Raw genomic sequence first — 15,275 nt, 5'->3', positions numbered from 1 at the left:
GCACCGAGTGCTAGAGAAACAAAGGGTCAAATCGGCTAAACAGTGTTGCGCCTACTGAAGGAACAGCCGCCCGCCGGGGCTCCGACTGAAAAGGGCCTCGGGTTCAGTGAAATTAAGCTCTGTTCTACTTTGTCTGGCCTTCAGAGACATTTCAATAAACTCCAGAACAGCCGTGCCCTGCAGTTAACTGACTTACTCTTAAGCAGAGGTCCTCCCATTGTCTGTGCAAATGCTCTATCTGCTCCTTCAAAATCATCACGTCCTCCACAAGAATGTGCTGGGTTAAGTCGGTTTTCATTGTGTGAAGTTCTTTCAAGTTCTGAGTCCAGTTAGCCAAAGACTTCTCTAGTTCCTGCATTTAAACACAAGAAAAGGGAGAAAAAAAACAAAAACAAAAAAAGCAAACCTTCAACTCAAACTGCTGTTGTTTCCAAACCTGTAGGCTAATCCTTTGATTGGACTCTGGGGGAGGGGAGGCCCGGAAGGGGGCGGGACCAGGGGAATGAGAAACAGCCCCGGGTGAGCGTCTGCAGCTGGGCTTGGCCGGGTATCCACCACCTTTCTCTCAAAGGAAACTTTTCTACCTCTGTTTTCATTTCCTCGGGTAGTTCAAATTTTTACATAATGAATTCTACTTTAAAGTCATGTAAGTCTTTACGTTTATTTAGAAGAAAACAACAATCACACATACAGACTCTTAATTCTGAAACTATGTTATAGAAATATATAAAGTGTGATTTCCCATTTAAAAAAACCAAACACCTAGGAAGTGTACTGTTGCTACTGTGGTAATCACGGAACAACAGTTTCTGTTCCAAGGGAATTATTTTGGTTAACTTTAGAAGAGAAAGTTAAATATAATGAAAGAAAAAGTAAATTGTTCTCTGATAGCAGAGATTGGTTAGCAGAAAATTTCCTCTGACCCTGGGAACTTTATTTTTTAAAGTGCATTATCTGTCAAATTTGAACTTTTTGAATTCTAGGACTTAATCAAGAAAGTTACTTTCACAACAAGGCAGGTAAAAGGAAACAGCCAGAGCACTCAAGGGTCGTTTATATTGCACTTAAACAGTTCTTCATACTTGAAAGGTCTCCACTATACCTACCAATAGGTACCTGAAAGAAACACTACTTATTTATATCAGAAATAAGCCCTAGAGTAGACAGCAATGAAAATGTGTTCATTCTGATTGATTTTCAGAGTTCTGAAAGCTTCATTTAATATGATTTCACAACTTGCCATCAAGAAGTTTAATAAGATAGTGTGGAGAATTTCCTTTAAAGGTTGTGTGGAGATGAGAAATGACATCTTTATCAGAAATCAGAGGGAGGTAGGAACTTTCTTAATCTAATAAAGATGTCACCAGCAAATATACCTAAGAGTGAAATTTCAGAATAATTCTTTTTTAAATCAGGATTAACACAAAGGAGCCAGCCACCACTACCTCTGCTCAGCACTGTTCTGGAAGTCCTGACCAGTGTAGAAAGGACAGAAGAAATATATATAATTAAAAGGAAGAAACAAAAAAAAAGGGTCATTTTCCACAAATGGTGATTGTTGACAGAGATATCTGAAGGAATATATACAAAAAATATTGAAACTAACAAAAGGGTTTAGCAAGGTGGTTGAAATAATATCAATATATAAAAGTCACATTTCTAGGCACCAGTGATAGACAATATAATAAGGAAAAGGCAAAATTTTCAGTATTTTCAGTAGCTTCAAAATAACACATGAAGGAATACATCTAACACAAAGATTCACAATACTATTTAATAAACATTATTGACCACAACTAGAAGGAGCAACAGGCCATATCCAGGAACAGGAGTACTCAATGTCAAAAAGATGTTACTTTTCCCGAATTAATCTACCAATTCAATACTATTCCACTCCAACTCTTACCAGGACTTTTCCTAGTTTGACAAACTGCTTCTAAAAGCCGTGGGAGATCAAAGACCCAAGGACATCCCTGCCAAGGTGGGCGAACAAGGAATGGGTGCATGTCACGCCTAGAATGAAGCCCTGATAGAAAAGCTGAGATAAGCAGACCAATGGAGCAGAGAACCAAGAAAGAGACCATGTGTATGTGGAAACATGACATTTGACCCTGGGCCATTCAATGAACAGTCATCGGGACAACTGATTATCCATATGAATAAAAAAAAAAATTGGATCTTCAACTCCAAAGGTTTGCAAAACTTAATTCTTCAATGAATAGAGATGTAGATTAGAGAACAAAACTTGGAACTGTCAGAAGAAAATGTAAGAGTCTACACTTTATCACTTTAGTATGGAGATTTCACAAAAGACTACAAATCATAAATGAAGATAATGATAAATTCATCTATAACAAAACAACAAAACAATCCTTTTTTTTCCAGCAGTGGCACCAAGAAAAAATACAAAAAGAAGCTCTTGGACATTTGTAATGTCTACGCTCAACAGAGAAGAATTATCTAAAATAAATTAGTGGCTATTTCAAATCAATAAGAAAAAGAAAAACAGCCCAACAGAAACATGAGTAAAGAATATAAATTGGCAATTCATAGAAAGCAAATCTGAAGGGGCAATAAACCTGAAAAAATGTTCAACTTACTAGTAATTAAACTACAAAGATATACTACCCATACCTATCAGATGATGAAAAGTGTTAAAAAGTTTTTTTTTACAATACAAAGTGACTGGAGAAGGAATAAACTGTTTAATATTGTTGTAATGCATACAACACAGCATGAGAATGAATGAGTTACAGCTATCAGCACTGATGACTCAAAATCATGAGAGAAAAAGGTTGCATATGTTATATATATAACATATACTGATCACATAAAGTTTAAAAGTGAAAGTAATATTACTGCCCTGGCTGGTGTGGCTCAGTGGACTGAGCATTGGCCTATGAACCAAAGGGTCGCTGGTTTGATTCCCAGTCAAGGCACATGCCTGGATTACAGGCCAGGTGCCCCATAGGAGGCACATGAGAGGCAGCTATGCATTGATATTTCTCTCTCTCTCTAAAAATAAATAAAATATAAAAATAAATAAATAAAATCTAAAAAAATGTCAGTGCTCACTTCGGCAGCATATATACTAAAAAAATTTCAAAAGTAATACTCCTATATGTCGCTGAGAACTACAGACACACAGTAAAATGATAAAGAAGTGCGCTGCGGAGGGAAAGTGCATTGGAAATCATACAGGGCACTAAACCTGCATTTGCAATGCTTTACTTTTAAGACGAGTGATGGTTTTGTGGCAGTCTGTCATATCATGGTTAGGTTAAAAATATTTTGCATGTTAGAAACGCTGACAATGAGAAAAAAAGATGTGGGGAGGACACTCATTTCCCACATAGCTTCAAGTGTGAGAGTACTCACGTATTCCTAATTTTTTCAATTCAATTGCTGAAGTCACCAAAGGAACAGAAGAAAACCAACCAACCAAACAAAAACAAAGTGTGTTTCCATTGGCTCCTGATATCTTTTACACATCAACCTGCAAATAGGGAGGAGACACAGGAAGTTCCTGACCTGCGAATCTTACCAACTCGAGTTCCTATCCATAAGTTTGTCCTGTCTGCAAAGACCTAAAAGGTGCGGAATTCTGCCTAGTGTGATATTAATGAGGCTGAATACAGTTTGGAAGGTTTTATAAAAATGTTATAATTGAGCAAAAAACTCAACCTATTGGCTTTTAAAAAGTGAATTCTTTAGTCATACTTTACTCTCATTTCAAAGACAAGGTCATTTGATAAGGGGACAGCTTTCAATGTCATCTCAGAGGCCACATCTTATACTACAGAGGAGAACCAGATAGAAGCAGGACCCCAGGAGAAAACCCCAGAGACCCTAAGAAGTGAATTTCTGCAAAAGTCTCTCATTTCCATACATAGATCTCAAAACGTATGGATTCTGATTCCTTTAGAGACCAGGATGCTTTGTTAGATAAAACATAGGGAAAATGTTTGCCAACTGCACATGAACACCTGGTTTCAACATGGAAACTGAAAACAAACACTTCAACTTCTCAGAAGACAGCTATGTGACTCTCTCAAACACTGTAGTACCTTAATCAGTTCTTTCTCTTTTTGGAGATCCTCATGAGCTTCTGGAAGAGGTTCTTTACTTTGTGCCTTTAAAGCGTGCAGCCTGCTTTTCAGCTCTTTGATTTTCTTTTCACACTGGTCCCAGGTCTATTTGAAAACAATATTAAAATTGGTAAGTACTTTTGCTATTTAAGAATGAGTTATAGAACTAGAATAACTTATCTAATAATCTATGTACTGTATTTTGCCATGTATAATGCGCACCCATGTTTTTGGCCCAAACTTTCAGGGGAAAAAATCTTTTAATTTTTTAATTCAATTACTTATTTATATTTAGATGCTTGTTTTTTTTTGTATTATAAAGGAGTTTTAGCATTTATTTTTAACATATTATGGTACAAGAAATTTTATGTAACAAATAATTACAAAATACAAGAACAGATACAAGGTATTGCAGGTACCACCCATGTATAATGCACACCTTAACTTTTCCCTAATATTTGGGCAAAAAAGTGCACATTATACATGACAACATACGGTAACTGCTTTGCTAAATGTTTTTGCAAATCAGAGACCCAGTTCCTTTCTGGAACGAACCGTGGTCTAAAAGAACAGATGGGACGCCACCCTGGTTCGACACCTCCTCGCAGCTTTGCGTGCGGCCCATTCCAGCCACTGGGTTGGTTGGCTTTCGTTTTAAAATACAATTGACCCTTGAATGAGTCATGGCAGTGGTTAGGGGCACCAGCCGAGTAGAGTTGAAAGTCCCCATTAAGCTAACCCTCCATATCCACAGGTTCGCAACCACAGAGTGAAAATAGTTTTTCATCTGCAGTTGGCCGGATCCACAGACGTAAAAACCCGGGGACGCGGAGGGCCGTCCACATTTACTGAAAAAATGAAAGGACCTGCACAGTTCCAACCTGTGTTGCTCAAGAGTCAACTGTATTTCTTCTTCCCTCCCCATAACCCTGATCTACATAATCTCATTTCTATTTTAATTTTTGGAGAAGTTCACATTTAAGAACTGTAAGAATTCATCTTCAGCCCTGGCTGGTGTGGCTCAGTGGATTGAGTACTGGCCTATGACAGGTCACCGGTTCAATTCCCAGTCTGGGCACATGCCTGGGTTGTGGGCTGGGTCCCTGGTTGGGAGCGTGCAAGAGGCAACTGATGGATGTCTCTCTCGCACATTGGTGATTCTCTCCCTCTTTTTCCCTCTCTCTAAAAATAAATAAGTAAAATCTTTTAAAAAAAGCCCTCATTGTCAGCGTTTAGTCTTGGGCACATGCTACAGCAGCACCGTTAAACCAAAAGCCCCCGACCACTTTCTCGTCTTCTTTTCTGATGCCGCCCTCCACTCTCTCTCTCCCTAGAAACACTGGCTTCCTGGCTTCGGTGGCCCTTTCACGGTCCAGCTTCACTCGCTCTCCACCTCTTGGCAGTGCTGACAGCCACCTTCTGCTTAAAGCACTCGCAGGTTTCTAAAGCATTTTCACCTTCACTGTCTTCTGGTAAAGGTAATAACCTTAGGAGACAGGGCAAATATTATTACCTTCACGCTTAAAATGTGAAAACTGAGGCTGAGAGGAAGCTGACAGGCCCAGGATGGGAGGTTAGAAGCGGCTTGGTCCAGAGGTGACCCAAGGCTGCAGGTCCCCCACCACTACCCCTGGTGCTAGTCTCTTTTTTCTTGGACCTTGCATAACTGAGCAAACAGGGGCCTGCAGTTTCAAGTTCAGGGTGTTTACAATGGATTCCTTAGGGTTAGGTTTCTACTCCTGAGGTCACTAAAAGCAGACGAACATAAAATCGAGCAATACTTCAACCCTCAGTACAAAGGACACCTAAACATACTGGGTTGGCCCAATTCTACGGTGATACCTCACGTAAGGGGAGGCCAGGTGTGCAGCACGGTCAAATCTCTGGAACACGACCAAGAAAGTGGAGAGGGAAACAGAACTGTGAGTCCTCGTCTCCCTCACCGAACCCTCAACTGCGTTTACCATCACACTGTACAGACACGGCAGGCGCTCAGCACGTGTCTGCTAGTGAATGAAAGTCGCAGTCTGGCCCTGGCTGGCGTAGCTCAGTGGATTGAGCGTGGGCTGGGAACCAAAGTGTCCCAGGTTCGATTCCCAGCCAGGGTACATACCTGGGTTGCAGGACATAACCCCCAGCAACCGCACATTGATGTTTCTCTCTCTCTCTCCCTCTCTATCTCCCTCCCTTCCCTCTCTAAAAATAAGTAAATAAAATCTTAAAAAAATATTAAAAAAAAAAAAAAAGAAAGTCGCAGTCTGTATACCGCAGAAAATTCGGGTACTTTGTGCATGGGGGAGATGTTCAGGCCCTAACTCGGGACATAGTTTTTCTTTATTCAGAAAAACATCTCTGACAAGCTTGGTTATTTGGTTTTGACACACACATACACATTGGATACTTTAGGGAGGAGAGTGAGCTATAAGGAGCAGGTATGCTCAGAGAAACAAAAGGAACAGACAGCTTCACGTTAACTGTGCAGAGAGGAAAACCATAAAAACCACGTAAGACCTCAAAGGCGCGGTAGTTAGGGTCTGGGTGCAAAGCAGCTCAGAGTCCTTGAGAAAAACTTGGTATTTTAGCAACACAAAATCATAATGATTTCCCTAATAATGACTCAAAAGAACCTTTTAATTCTTAAAGCTATAATCATAAATAATCTGTGAAATTCACTTACACAGAAAACTGCATTTTCTGATGGTAACAGAAAGAGGAAGTTTCACTGTTTATTTTCATATGCTATACCCAAGGACAGACCACGTGTGAGACATTACCTCTGTGTGCCGAACTTCCATTGAACATTAGCTAGTTTCCTGTTCCATGAAAGTAAATATAAAATAGAAGTTCCAGTATTTATATACTTAATATTGAGCTTTTGCAATGCTATTAGTACCATTCTACATTAAGTAACTGACACGATTCATGGGGTAGCAGGCCCCAAGGTGCTTTGGAAAACTCAAAATATCATCCCCAAGTCATTCCCATTGTCACAGAGCAAACAAAAAATCTACGTATGTGCCGCACTTGCGTATCGGGAGTGGGCCAGCGCACGGTGGGTGTACCTCCACAATGCTCCGGAAGTGCCTGATGGTCTCCCCGACGTGGCGCTGGGTGTCCGTCCAGCTGTCCCGAAGTTGCCCGAGTCCCCTCTCTATGGACTCTGCACTTTCCAGGTCAGCTGTCTTCAGTAATTGTTCCCCAGCTTCCAAGGTGAGTGCGTAGGTGGTTTGCTGTCTCTCGAAATGAATTTCTTTATTCTAAAAAGAAAATGAAAAAAAGTGACTTGCTTAAGCCATTTCAAACTTAACCTATCAAAAGACCTGCTCCTCTTGCAGTCTTCCCTGACCTGCTCAACAGCACGCCATTCCTCACGGTGCTCAAGCCGGAAACCTAGTCATCTTTTTAACTCACTAATTTTTATTTCATTTTTATTGTATATTTTCCATTACCGTTTATCCCCCGTATACCCTCTTCCACCTTTACCCACCCTCTAATTCCCACAACCATGTACTGCTGGCCTTGTCCACCAGTTCTTTTTATTTGTTCCTCGATCTCCCCATCCCCCCACCACCTCGATTTAGATTTTCATTTACATGCCACATCCAAACCATTAGCAAATCTTTTAAATGCTACCTACAGATATATATCCCTTTTTGTCTTTACTTATCAATCGTTTTTTTTTTTTGATTCAAGAGATGTGAGAGAAAAAGAGGGGGGGGGGAAGAGAGGGAGAGAGAAACACTGATGTGAGAGAAACACTGATTGGGGTTGCCTTCCACATACGCCCTGACCAGGAATTGAACTTGTAACCTTTCACTTTAGGGACGACACTCCAACCAAGTGAGCCACAAGGCTAGGTCTAAGGGAGGCAGTAGAGCTTCTTCCTGGATCTCGCTTTCTTGGGACATGTGCCTTTGAAGCCATGAGCGTCCATGTCAAAGGTCCAGCTACCAGGAGCTTCTGAGTGGAGGGACCACAGGGCATGATGCCCAGGAGCCCCAACCACTCCAGCTCCTAGCTATCTTAAGTCTTTCCATCTGAAGTGCTACATATGAGAGTGAGTGCACCCTCAGATGAGTCCAGCCCGAGCTGTCGTCTGACTGACACGGCCCGAGACTCTAAGCAAGAATCTGCTAGCTGAGCCCTGCCAAGCCCCGGAACTGTGAGAGGCAATAATCACTGGTGGCTGTTATGCAGCATTAGATAGGAGATATACTGGGGCGCCTGCTTCTCCTTTGGCTCCTCCACAATCCATCCTGCTCAGAACAACCAAAGGGGCTTTAAAAAATAGAAACAGAATCATGCTGCTCCCTCTTCCAACTGAAACTCTTCAACGGCCTCCTGTTACGTCGAGACTGTAACCCTGCTTCCACACCTTGCCCACGAACACTCCTCCCCGCCTGCTTCTCAAGTTCATTTCCTATCGCTGCGGCCCCACTGGCTGTCCTCCCATCATACTGGCCCTCTTTCTGTTCCTGTGCTTGCATGAGCTTGTTTCCATGCTGGGGAATTGGGGAAGCTGTTCCATCCGTCTGAAAGGCTCTTTCCCCAGATCTTTGCCTGGCTGGCTCCTTCTTATCATTCAGGTTCCAGTTTAAGTATCACATGCCCATCTACAGCAGCCACCCACCCCTTCCATTACTGGCTCTGTTTTCATTATGTATATATCCCTTATTGCAACCTGAAATTTTCTTATTCTTGAATTTGTCTGATTGCCCCCACCAGTCAGACAAACTAGCATTTTCTTGTTTATACATCAGTTTGTCTGAGTACCCCCATGAGAGTGGGAGGCTTCTCCTAGTGCACACCACACTTCCAGCATTCAGAACAGTGACGGGCACAGGGCAGGTGCTCGATATTTGATGACTGAATAAATGAATGAGGAGAGCACAGGATTTCATAAGGGAGGTGTTTCATTTCGCTGCACCTCTGGAGAGTGGTTCTGTAGCATAAAGGAAGCTGCCCTGGGAATTGCCGATCAATTACTCTAGCCCTGTGCTGGTCAAGCAACTTTCTGATTGAAAACTTCGTTGCCTAATAGGATTTGCCCTTCACAAGTAAGCAAGAGTCCCACTATAAACTACCACTTCGGTGGCCAATTAATATATTACTTAAAAACTTAGGTGGGAGGAGCCTGTCACTCCAAACTTCTCCCTTGACCCACTCATGTCCACTGTACCCCTGCTCCCACAGCCGAGGAGAACTTCACTACTTCTGGATGGATGAATGAGATGGGGTCTCTGCCCCTGCGAGGCTAGGGACCCTCGCCAGCTGGTCTCCCATTGCAGAGAGCACACCTGAACCATGACATCACAGAAAACCTAAAACCTGCAGTGAATGAACCTCTTCCACATAACAGCCACCCCACGGTTCTTCCACTGCTACTGTGCAGGCACTACCTTCAGCTCGTGGATCAGGCTTCTGACTTGGTAGAGACTGTAGCAGTCCTGGCTCTTGACTGCAGACAGCAGGCGGCTGGTGGCAGTGAGGAAGCGGAGCAAATCCTCAGAGGCGGAGAAACACTGCCACTGCCTCACCAGCCCAGCGACCTCGCCCTTCCTCTGCCGAACGCCCTGGACGGCGCTCTGCCACTGGGCCTTCAGCTTCTCGAACTTCGAAATAAATTCCGGTCTTGGGAAAAACAGATGGTTAGAAAATCCAGACATGAACATGTAGAAAAAAATAACTATCATAGAAACTCAGATTTGCTATGGACATGCACAATTTACACGAAAAACAAACTTCTTAAAATCTTAGCACCATTCAACTTAAACATGATGGGGAACTTGGAGCTGGAGCAGGGGCGGCATGTGGTTGGCAAAGAATTTTTAGCAGAAGATATATGCACATGAGCTGGGTACTTTGTCAGCATGCACGGCAATCATTCCCTTAAACCAATGGAAGCTGTTTTAAGGCCCATTATGCCAAATGCTGAATGGGAAACTGCACACGGGATTGGCGGGAAAGAGGTGAACAGGCGGGTCCCTGGTAATGTTATCTGTTACTTGAAGGTTATACTTTATGTAATTTCAGCAATAAAAAACATGCTTTCTGCAACTTCTCAATTAGTTCTTTACCAGATAAGTGACACCTGCCACATGAAAAATAAGGCCTTTTATTTATTACAGGGAAAGTCATGCTTTGCTGAACTGATCAAATCAAAACCAGTTGATCACCCTGAAACTGGCTTAAATTTATTATTTCAGAACTAGAAGGAGATGGGCTTTATATTTCTTAGTTATGCTGAAAGATGCAGAGGTACATGGGTGGTGATGGTGAGGAAAAACCATCCCTACCAGGACATTTGGAGAAGGATTCAACAGGCCAGGCACTTCTGGGCTTTGTCTGCCATGTGTACCTGTTGTGTGAGCAGGTTCAGTTACTGTCACCAGGACGGACTGAGGGGCTCTGTTCAGCCTGACTGGCACTGCCCAGTGACCCCCAACCCCAGGTACACAGCACAGGGAGAAATGCCTTCTTTTACAACGGTGACAGAGCTACTTGCTGGGGACAGCAGCACTTTCAGAATTATTTCTTAAATAGCAAAACAGCATGAGGCTGAAGGTACAGAGGAAAACACTCTACTGAAGAGTGCTTTAGGGTAAAACATTAGTTAACTGTACATGGTGAGTGGGTCTGGTCCACTAACCCCGCTCACCTACCATAGCAGAGAGTGCCCCTATGGCTTCCATGGCCACATAGCAAGACCCCATCCTAGTTCAGTAAAAAAACCCTGACCCCATGGTGGTCGACCAACTGACATGGCCACCAGGCACTGGCACAGTCCAGATTCACGTGGTGGAAGCCTTCCGAGACTGCCTCACCCCCATCACACACAGACACACGCATGCACACACAAACCCCAGACAGCTTACCTGTTCTCTATTTCTGTCGTGTCCAAGAGTTGTAAGGACTGGGTGACATAGCAATCAGCAATTGCCTGGTTCATAGAAACTTCAGCTTCCAACATCTGCATGTGAATTAAAATATAAAACATCAGCTCATAGAATTTATTTTATGAATCTGGATCTAATATTTCTTATTAAAATCTAAGCACACAGACAATATCTAAGATGATTATTTTTCAAACTATTTGAGCCTACCTGCAAAAAATGCTCAATCATCACTCAATAGCATCTATAAATATAATCTTAGAAAGAAAAAGATCCAACAATAACTGTGATTAATGCCTGTTTACTGGGCATTTGCTATTTGCTAGGCACCATGTAAGACATGCATTGTCTCACTTATTCCTCAAACACTGGACTTAAGTGCCATTATAAAATCTATCTGAAGAGGGGGAAGCTAAGGTGTGAAGAAATTCAGTAGTTTATTCAAGGTCATTCAGCTCTTTGGCTGGAAGGATTTCATATTCATTGGGTGACAATGTTAGAATGCAGAATTAAATTAGTTACATTGAAAAATTATAGTGAACTAATAACACCCACTTTGAAAGGCAGGATCCGTGTATAAGCAAGCATATTTCCAAATATATATGAACACAAGTGTGGGGAAATTCCTCTGTGAAATTACTAATGAGGCAATTATAATTATATCATATTCTTCCATATGTATTTTTTTAGGTTCTCCCATATTTTAGAGAATCATTCAGTGAAAATGCAAAGATGAGTTGAAGTACTTTAACATGCCCTTGGAAAAGTGGTATAATGTTTGCATTCTGCAGAAGCAAAGTTGTGCTAGTAGATTCCACTTACTGCAGAAAATTTAGTTCTAGCCCTGGCTGGCATAGCTCAGTGGACTGAGCGCGGGCTGGGAACCAAAGTGTCCCAGGTTCGACTCCCAGCCAGGGTACATTCCTGGGTTGCAGGCCATAACCCCCAGCAACCGCACATTGATGTTTCTCTCTCTCTCTCTCTCTCTTTCCCTCCCTTCCCTCTCTAAAAATAAATAAATAAAATCTTTAAAAAAAAAAAGAAAATTTAGTTCTGTCATTAATGAAACAAGAGTAATAAAACAACACACTGAAAACCATGCAATGTGTGAGAATCTGACACGTGATCAACGGACAACAGAACTTGTATTTTATTTAAATCCATCTTTCCCTGACATCCGCCCCAGGGTGAGGGGTCCCAGGGCACAGTCCGCCTACCTCATAGGTTTTCTGCTGCTCCAGGAGAGCCGGAAGGCTGTTGGCAATATTCATCTTCAGCGTCTCTTCTATCTTCTGCAAGAGTTGGACCCACTTTTCACAGTAATGAAGAAACTGTTCATTTAATCCGATTTCCTGAAGCTCACTATAAAGGTTTAAAAACAAATAAAACAGAGCCATATGACAATGAGCTCCCGCTGTGAATTTCACTTTACTTGGAGCGGAAGGGAGAGGTGGGCTGTGCTGACCTGCAGCGGTCCAGCGCAGTAGCCATGGCTCGATTGCACTGCCGGGTCACGTTCTGCAATGTCTTTACAGCCACGTCACTAACAGGGAGCTTGAGGCTTACTTCATTCAGGTGTTCAACATCCGGTGAGTGGGCCATCAGTGCTAGCACACAATTCTATTAAAAAATAACAACACCACCAAATTCCAGATTTTTGGACAATAACATTTCTACATGATAAAAGAGCGGTGGAGACCCTGCAGATCACCCTCATATCAGACAGGAGGAAATCGGGGGCCTACGTCCGCCAGTGATGTGCCCACAGCCAAGCTGCTCGTTAGAACGAGCCCTGAACCAGGCCTCTCATCCTGTGGCTTTTCCATAACGAGCTGCACACATGACCCTAAACAGCCCAGGAAATAGAAAGCCATCTCCGATTTTGTCTTTCAGGAAGACAAAAACAAGTTTTATTTTGTTTTTGAAGGACCCATTCTAGACCTTCAAATCCCATTTGGTTTGCCAACGACTTGACCTTCGACAGATCACGCAGCTGACCTACAAATCAAATGAAAATTTAACCCTTACGACAACCCTAGTAAAGAACGGTACTTTAACATCTGTATTTTGGTAGAATCTAAAACCACAGAAGAATGCAAACTTCAAAATTTTATTTTTAAAATGATATTCCAGGGACAGCCTCGAGGTCCACAATATGTTAAGCAAACATCCTTTACAATATCCACGGTGTCACTGCAGAACAGTCTAGGTCAGGGTCGGCAAACTTTTCTGTAAGTGACTATAACAGAAGTCATTTAGCCTTTTATGAGTCACTTGACCGCTGTTGCAGCTACTCACTTCTGCCCCTGCAGCATGAAAACTCCAGTGGACGACATGTAAAAGGAAGGGATGAGCATGTGCCATGGGCTCCTGACTCTCGGTCTTGGTTATGAAGACTGGTACTTAGGAGTGTGCAGAGTCCAGTACTCTTTAAATCTCCCATTCATTTATGTTAACTACACTAAACTTACTTGGCTAATAAATTAAAAAATATACAATTAATTTATCGGGCATTTTTCTTCAACCAGAAAAATTTAATTAATCACCACAGCCATTTCCTAGATTATTCTCATTGACTGAAGCTAACTCGTAAAGACATCAAAAATGAAAAATCCACTAAAATTACTATGGCATATTACTAAAATAGAGCCCTATATTGTCACACTTTGTAGAGCTTAGGGAAAATAAGGCAAGAATGAATGACATATAAATTACTATGCTTAAGAGTTATGATACAAACAGATTCTCTACTGTGACACTAACTAGCTTATTTTTTATCCTACAGTGAGCCCTTAGAAATAATACAGAAGCCCTGGCTGGCGTAGCTCAGTGGATTGAGCGTGGGCTGCAAACCAAAGCATTGCAGGTTCGATTCCCAGTCAGGGCACATGCCTGGGTTGCAGGCCACGGCCCCCAGCAACCACACATTGATGTTTCTCTCTCTCTCTCTTTCTCCCTCCCTCCCCTCTCTAAAAATAAATGAATAAAATCTTAAAAAAAAAGAAATGATAAATATTGGCAATACCAGGAATGAATCAGGATTTTTTTCTTTTTCCTGTTGGCAGAGGTTATCCAAATTCTCTTCTTCATGCATAATAAGACCTTTCAAAGATTCCAACTGGTTCTCAAAATCCTTAAACTGTGATAGAACAAACTAGAACAACAGAAATTTTCATTAGAAACAACGTTTGTGTGCATATAGAACAGAATTAAGCACAGTCTTGGGAGCCTAAGAAAGTTCAAGTTGTTTCCAACACTCCCGGCAGCACATTGGTATTCTGAGTCTTCAGAAGAGTCCTGACCTTCACCCTGAGCCTTTGGCAGAGCATGGAGCTTTCAGGGATGAACGGCTCACCTGCCTGGGGGGGCCATGCAGAGAAGGGTCAGTCTAAACTCTGCTCCCTCAGTCCTGTTAGATAAATATTTTTTTTTCTGCTGCTGTTGAGATGTCATATTGGAGTACAGAGGCCTTCTATGCAGCCTTTTGACAGTGCACGCATAAAAGGCTTTTCAAAAAGTGAATGCGGAATGCAACAAATGGCTTATGACTCAAGCTCAATCACCCCAGTGGGAGATCCAAATAACTGTTGAGATTGAACAGTGTATGAAATATCTGACTCCTTAAAGTAACATGTTCAATAATGAAGATATGGTTGCTCAAGATCTGCCCATTCCCTGTGTGATGGAAAAACCACATACTGGAAGAATCATGTGAAATGGTAGCTATTTCCAGGGCAGCTTTATTCTGTAGTTGCCACCAGGAGCAGCCCACAAAGCACAGGTTACTTAATAAGATAGAAGAAATTGAGGATAATGGGCAAATGCCCAAGACTACAGCTTGAAGGACAAAATAAGACGAACCTCAAATTCATCTGCTTTCACAAGCAGCATCTTTTCCAAGTAGGAAGCCCTCTGGAGGGAGTGCTGGTGGCCAGAGAGAAGCACGTGGGGCTCAGACTCGCCGGGCTGTGGCAGTTGGTCCAGGAGAGTGGAATTTTGGAGAAAGGCTTCTTTTGTCTTCTGCACATCGTGCTGCAGCTCCTGGAGAAGAAACAGTGATCCCAAAACATTTCCTCCTCCTTTCACAACAAGAATCCCCACCTGCTCTGGCTCCATCAACATCTAGCAGAATTTCTGCCCCGAAACTGTGCACATGGCTTTTTGTTATTGTTTATCTTAAAGAGCTGAGAAAGCTAAGCTTTCTTTACAGATGCAGGTCACTGGTGCTGTTCTGAAATCTGCCAGATTTCAGAGACAAACTGACCACTGACGGACAGAGTTGGGGCTTCTAGGT

General features: G+C 42.3%; 1 protein-coding gene across 11 annotated transcripts in view; it reads right to left on the bottom strand.

The window, feature by feature from the left end:
* The window catches only part of SYNE2 (spectrin repeat containing nuclear envelope protein 2), a 293,026-nt gene that overhangs the window by 36,351 nt on the left and 241,400 nt on the right, over nt 1-15,275 (bottom strand). For 10 of the 11 annotated variants that reach the window (XM_036010877.1, XM_036010883.1, XM_036010867.1 and 7 more), the window contains 9 exons: nt 14,843-15,022; nt 14,007-14,135; nt 12,447-12,601; nt 12,199-12,343; nt 10,964-11,058; nt 9,488-9,719; nt 7,151-7,345; nt 4,068-4,193; nt 197-352 (listed from right to left, as the gene is read on the bottom strand). In XM_036010877.1, coding sequence (XP_035866770.1) covers nt 197-352; nt 4,068-4,193; nt 7,151-7,345; nt 9,488-9,719; nt 10,964-11,058; nt 12,199-12,343; nt 12,447-12,601; nt 14,007-14,135; nt 14,843-15,022 — 1,413 coding nt within the window. Of the gene's footprint in view, nt 1-196; nt 463-4,067; nt 4,194-7,150; nt 7,346-9,487; nt 9,720-10,963; nt 11,059-12,198; nt 12,344-12,446; nt 12,602-14,006; nt 14,136-14,842; nt 15,023-15,275 lie in introns of those variants that run through there. The other variant, XM_036010910.1, reaches the window with a different exon arrangement.

This window comes from Phyllostomus discolor, chromosome 1 (assembly GCF_004126475.2).
Source record: "Phyllostomus discolor isolate MPI-MPIP mPhyDis1 chromosome 1, mPhyDis1.pri.v3, whole genome shotgun sequence".
Classification (NCBI taxonomy): Eukaryota; Metazoa; Chordata; class Mammalia; order Chiroptera; family Phyllostomidae; genus Phyllostomus; species Phyllostomus discolor.
Note: the sequence above shows the minus strand (reverse complement) of the source record. Positions and strands in the feature narration are given on the sequence as shown.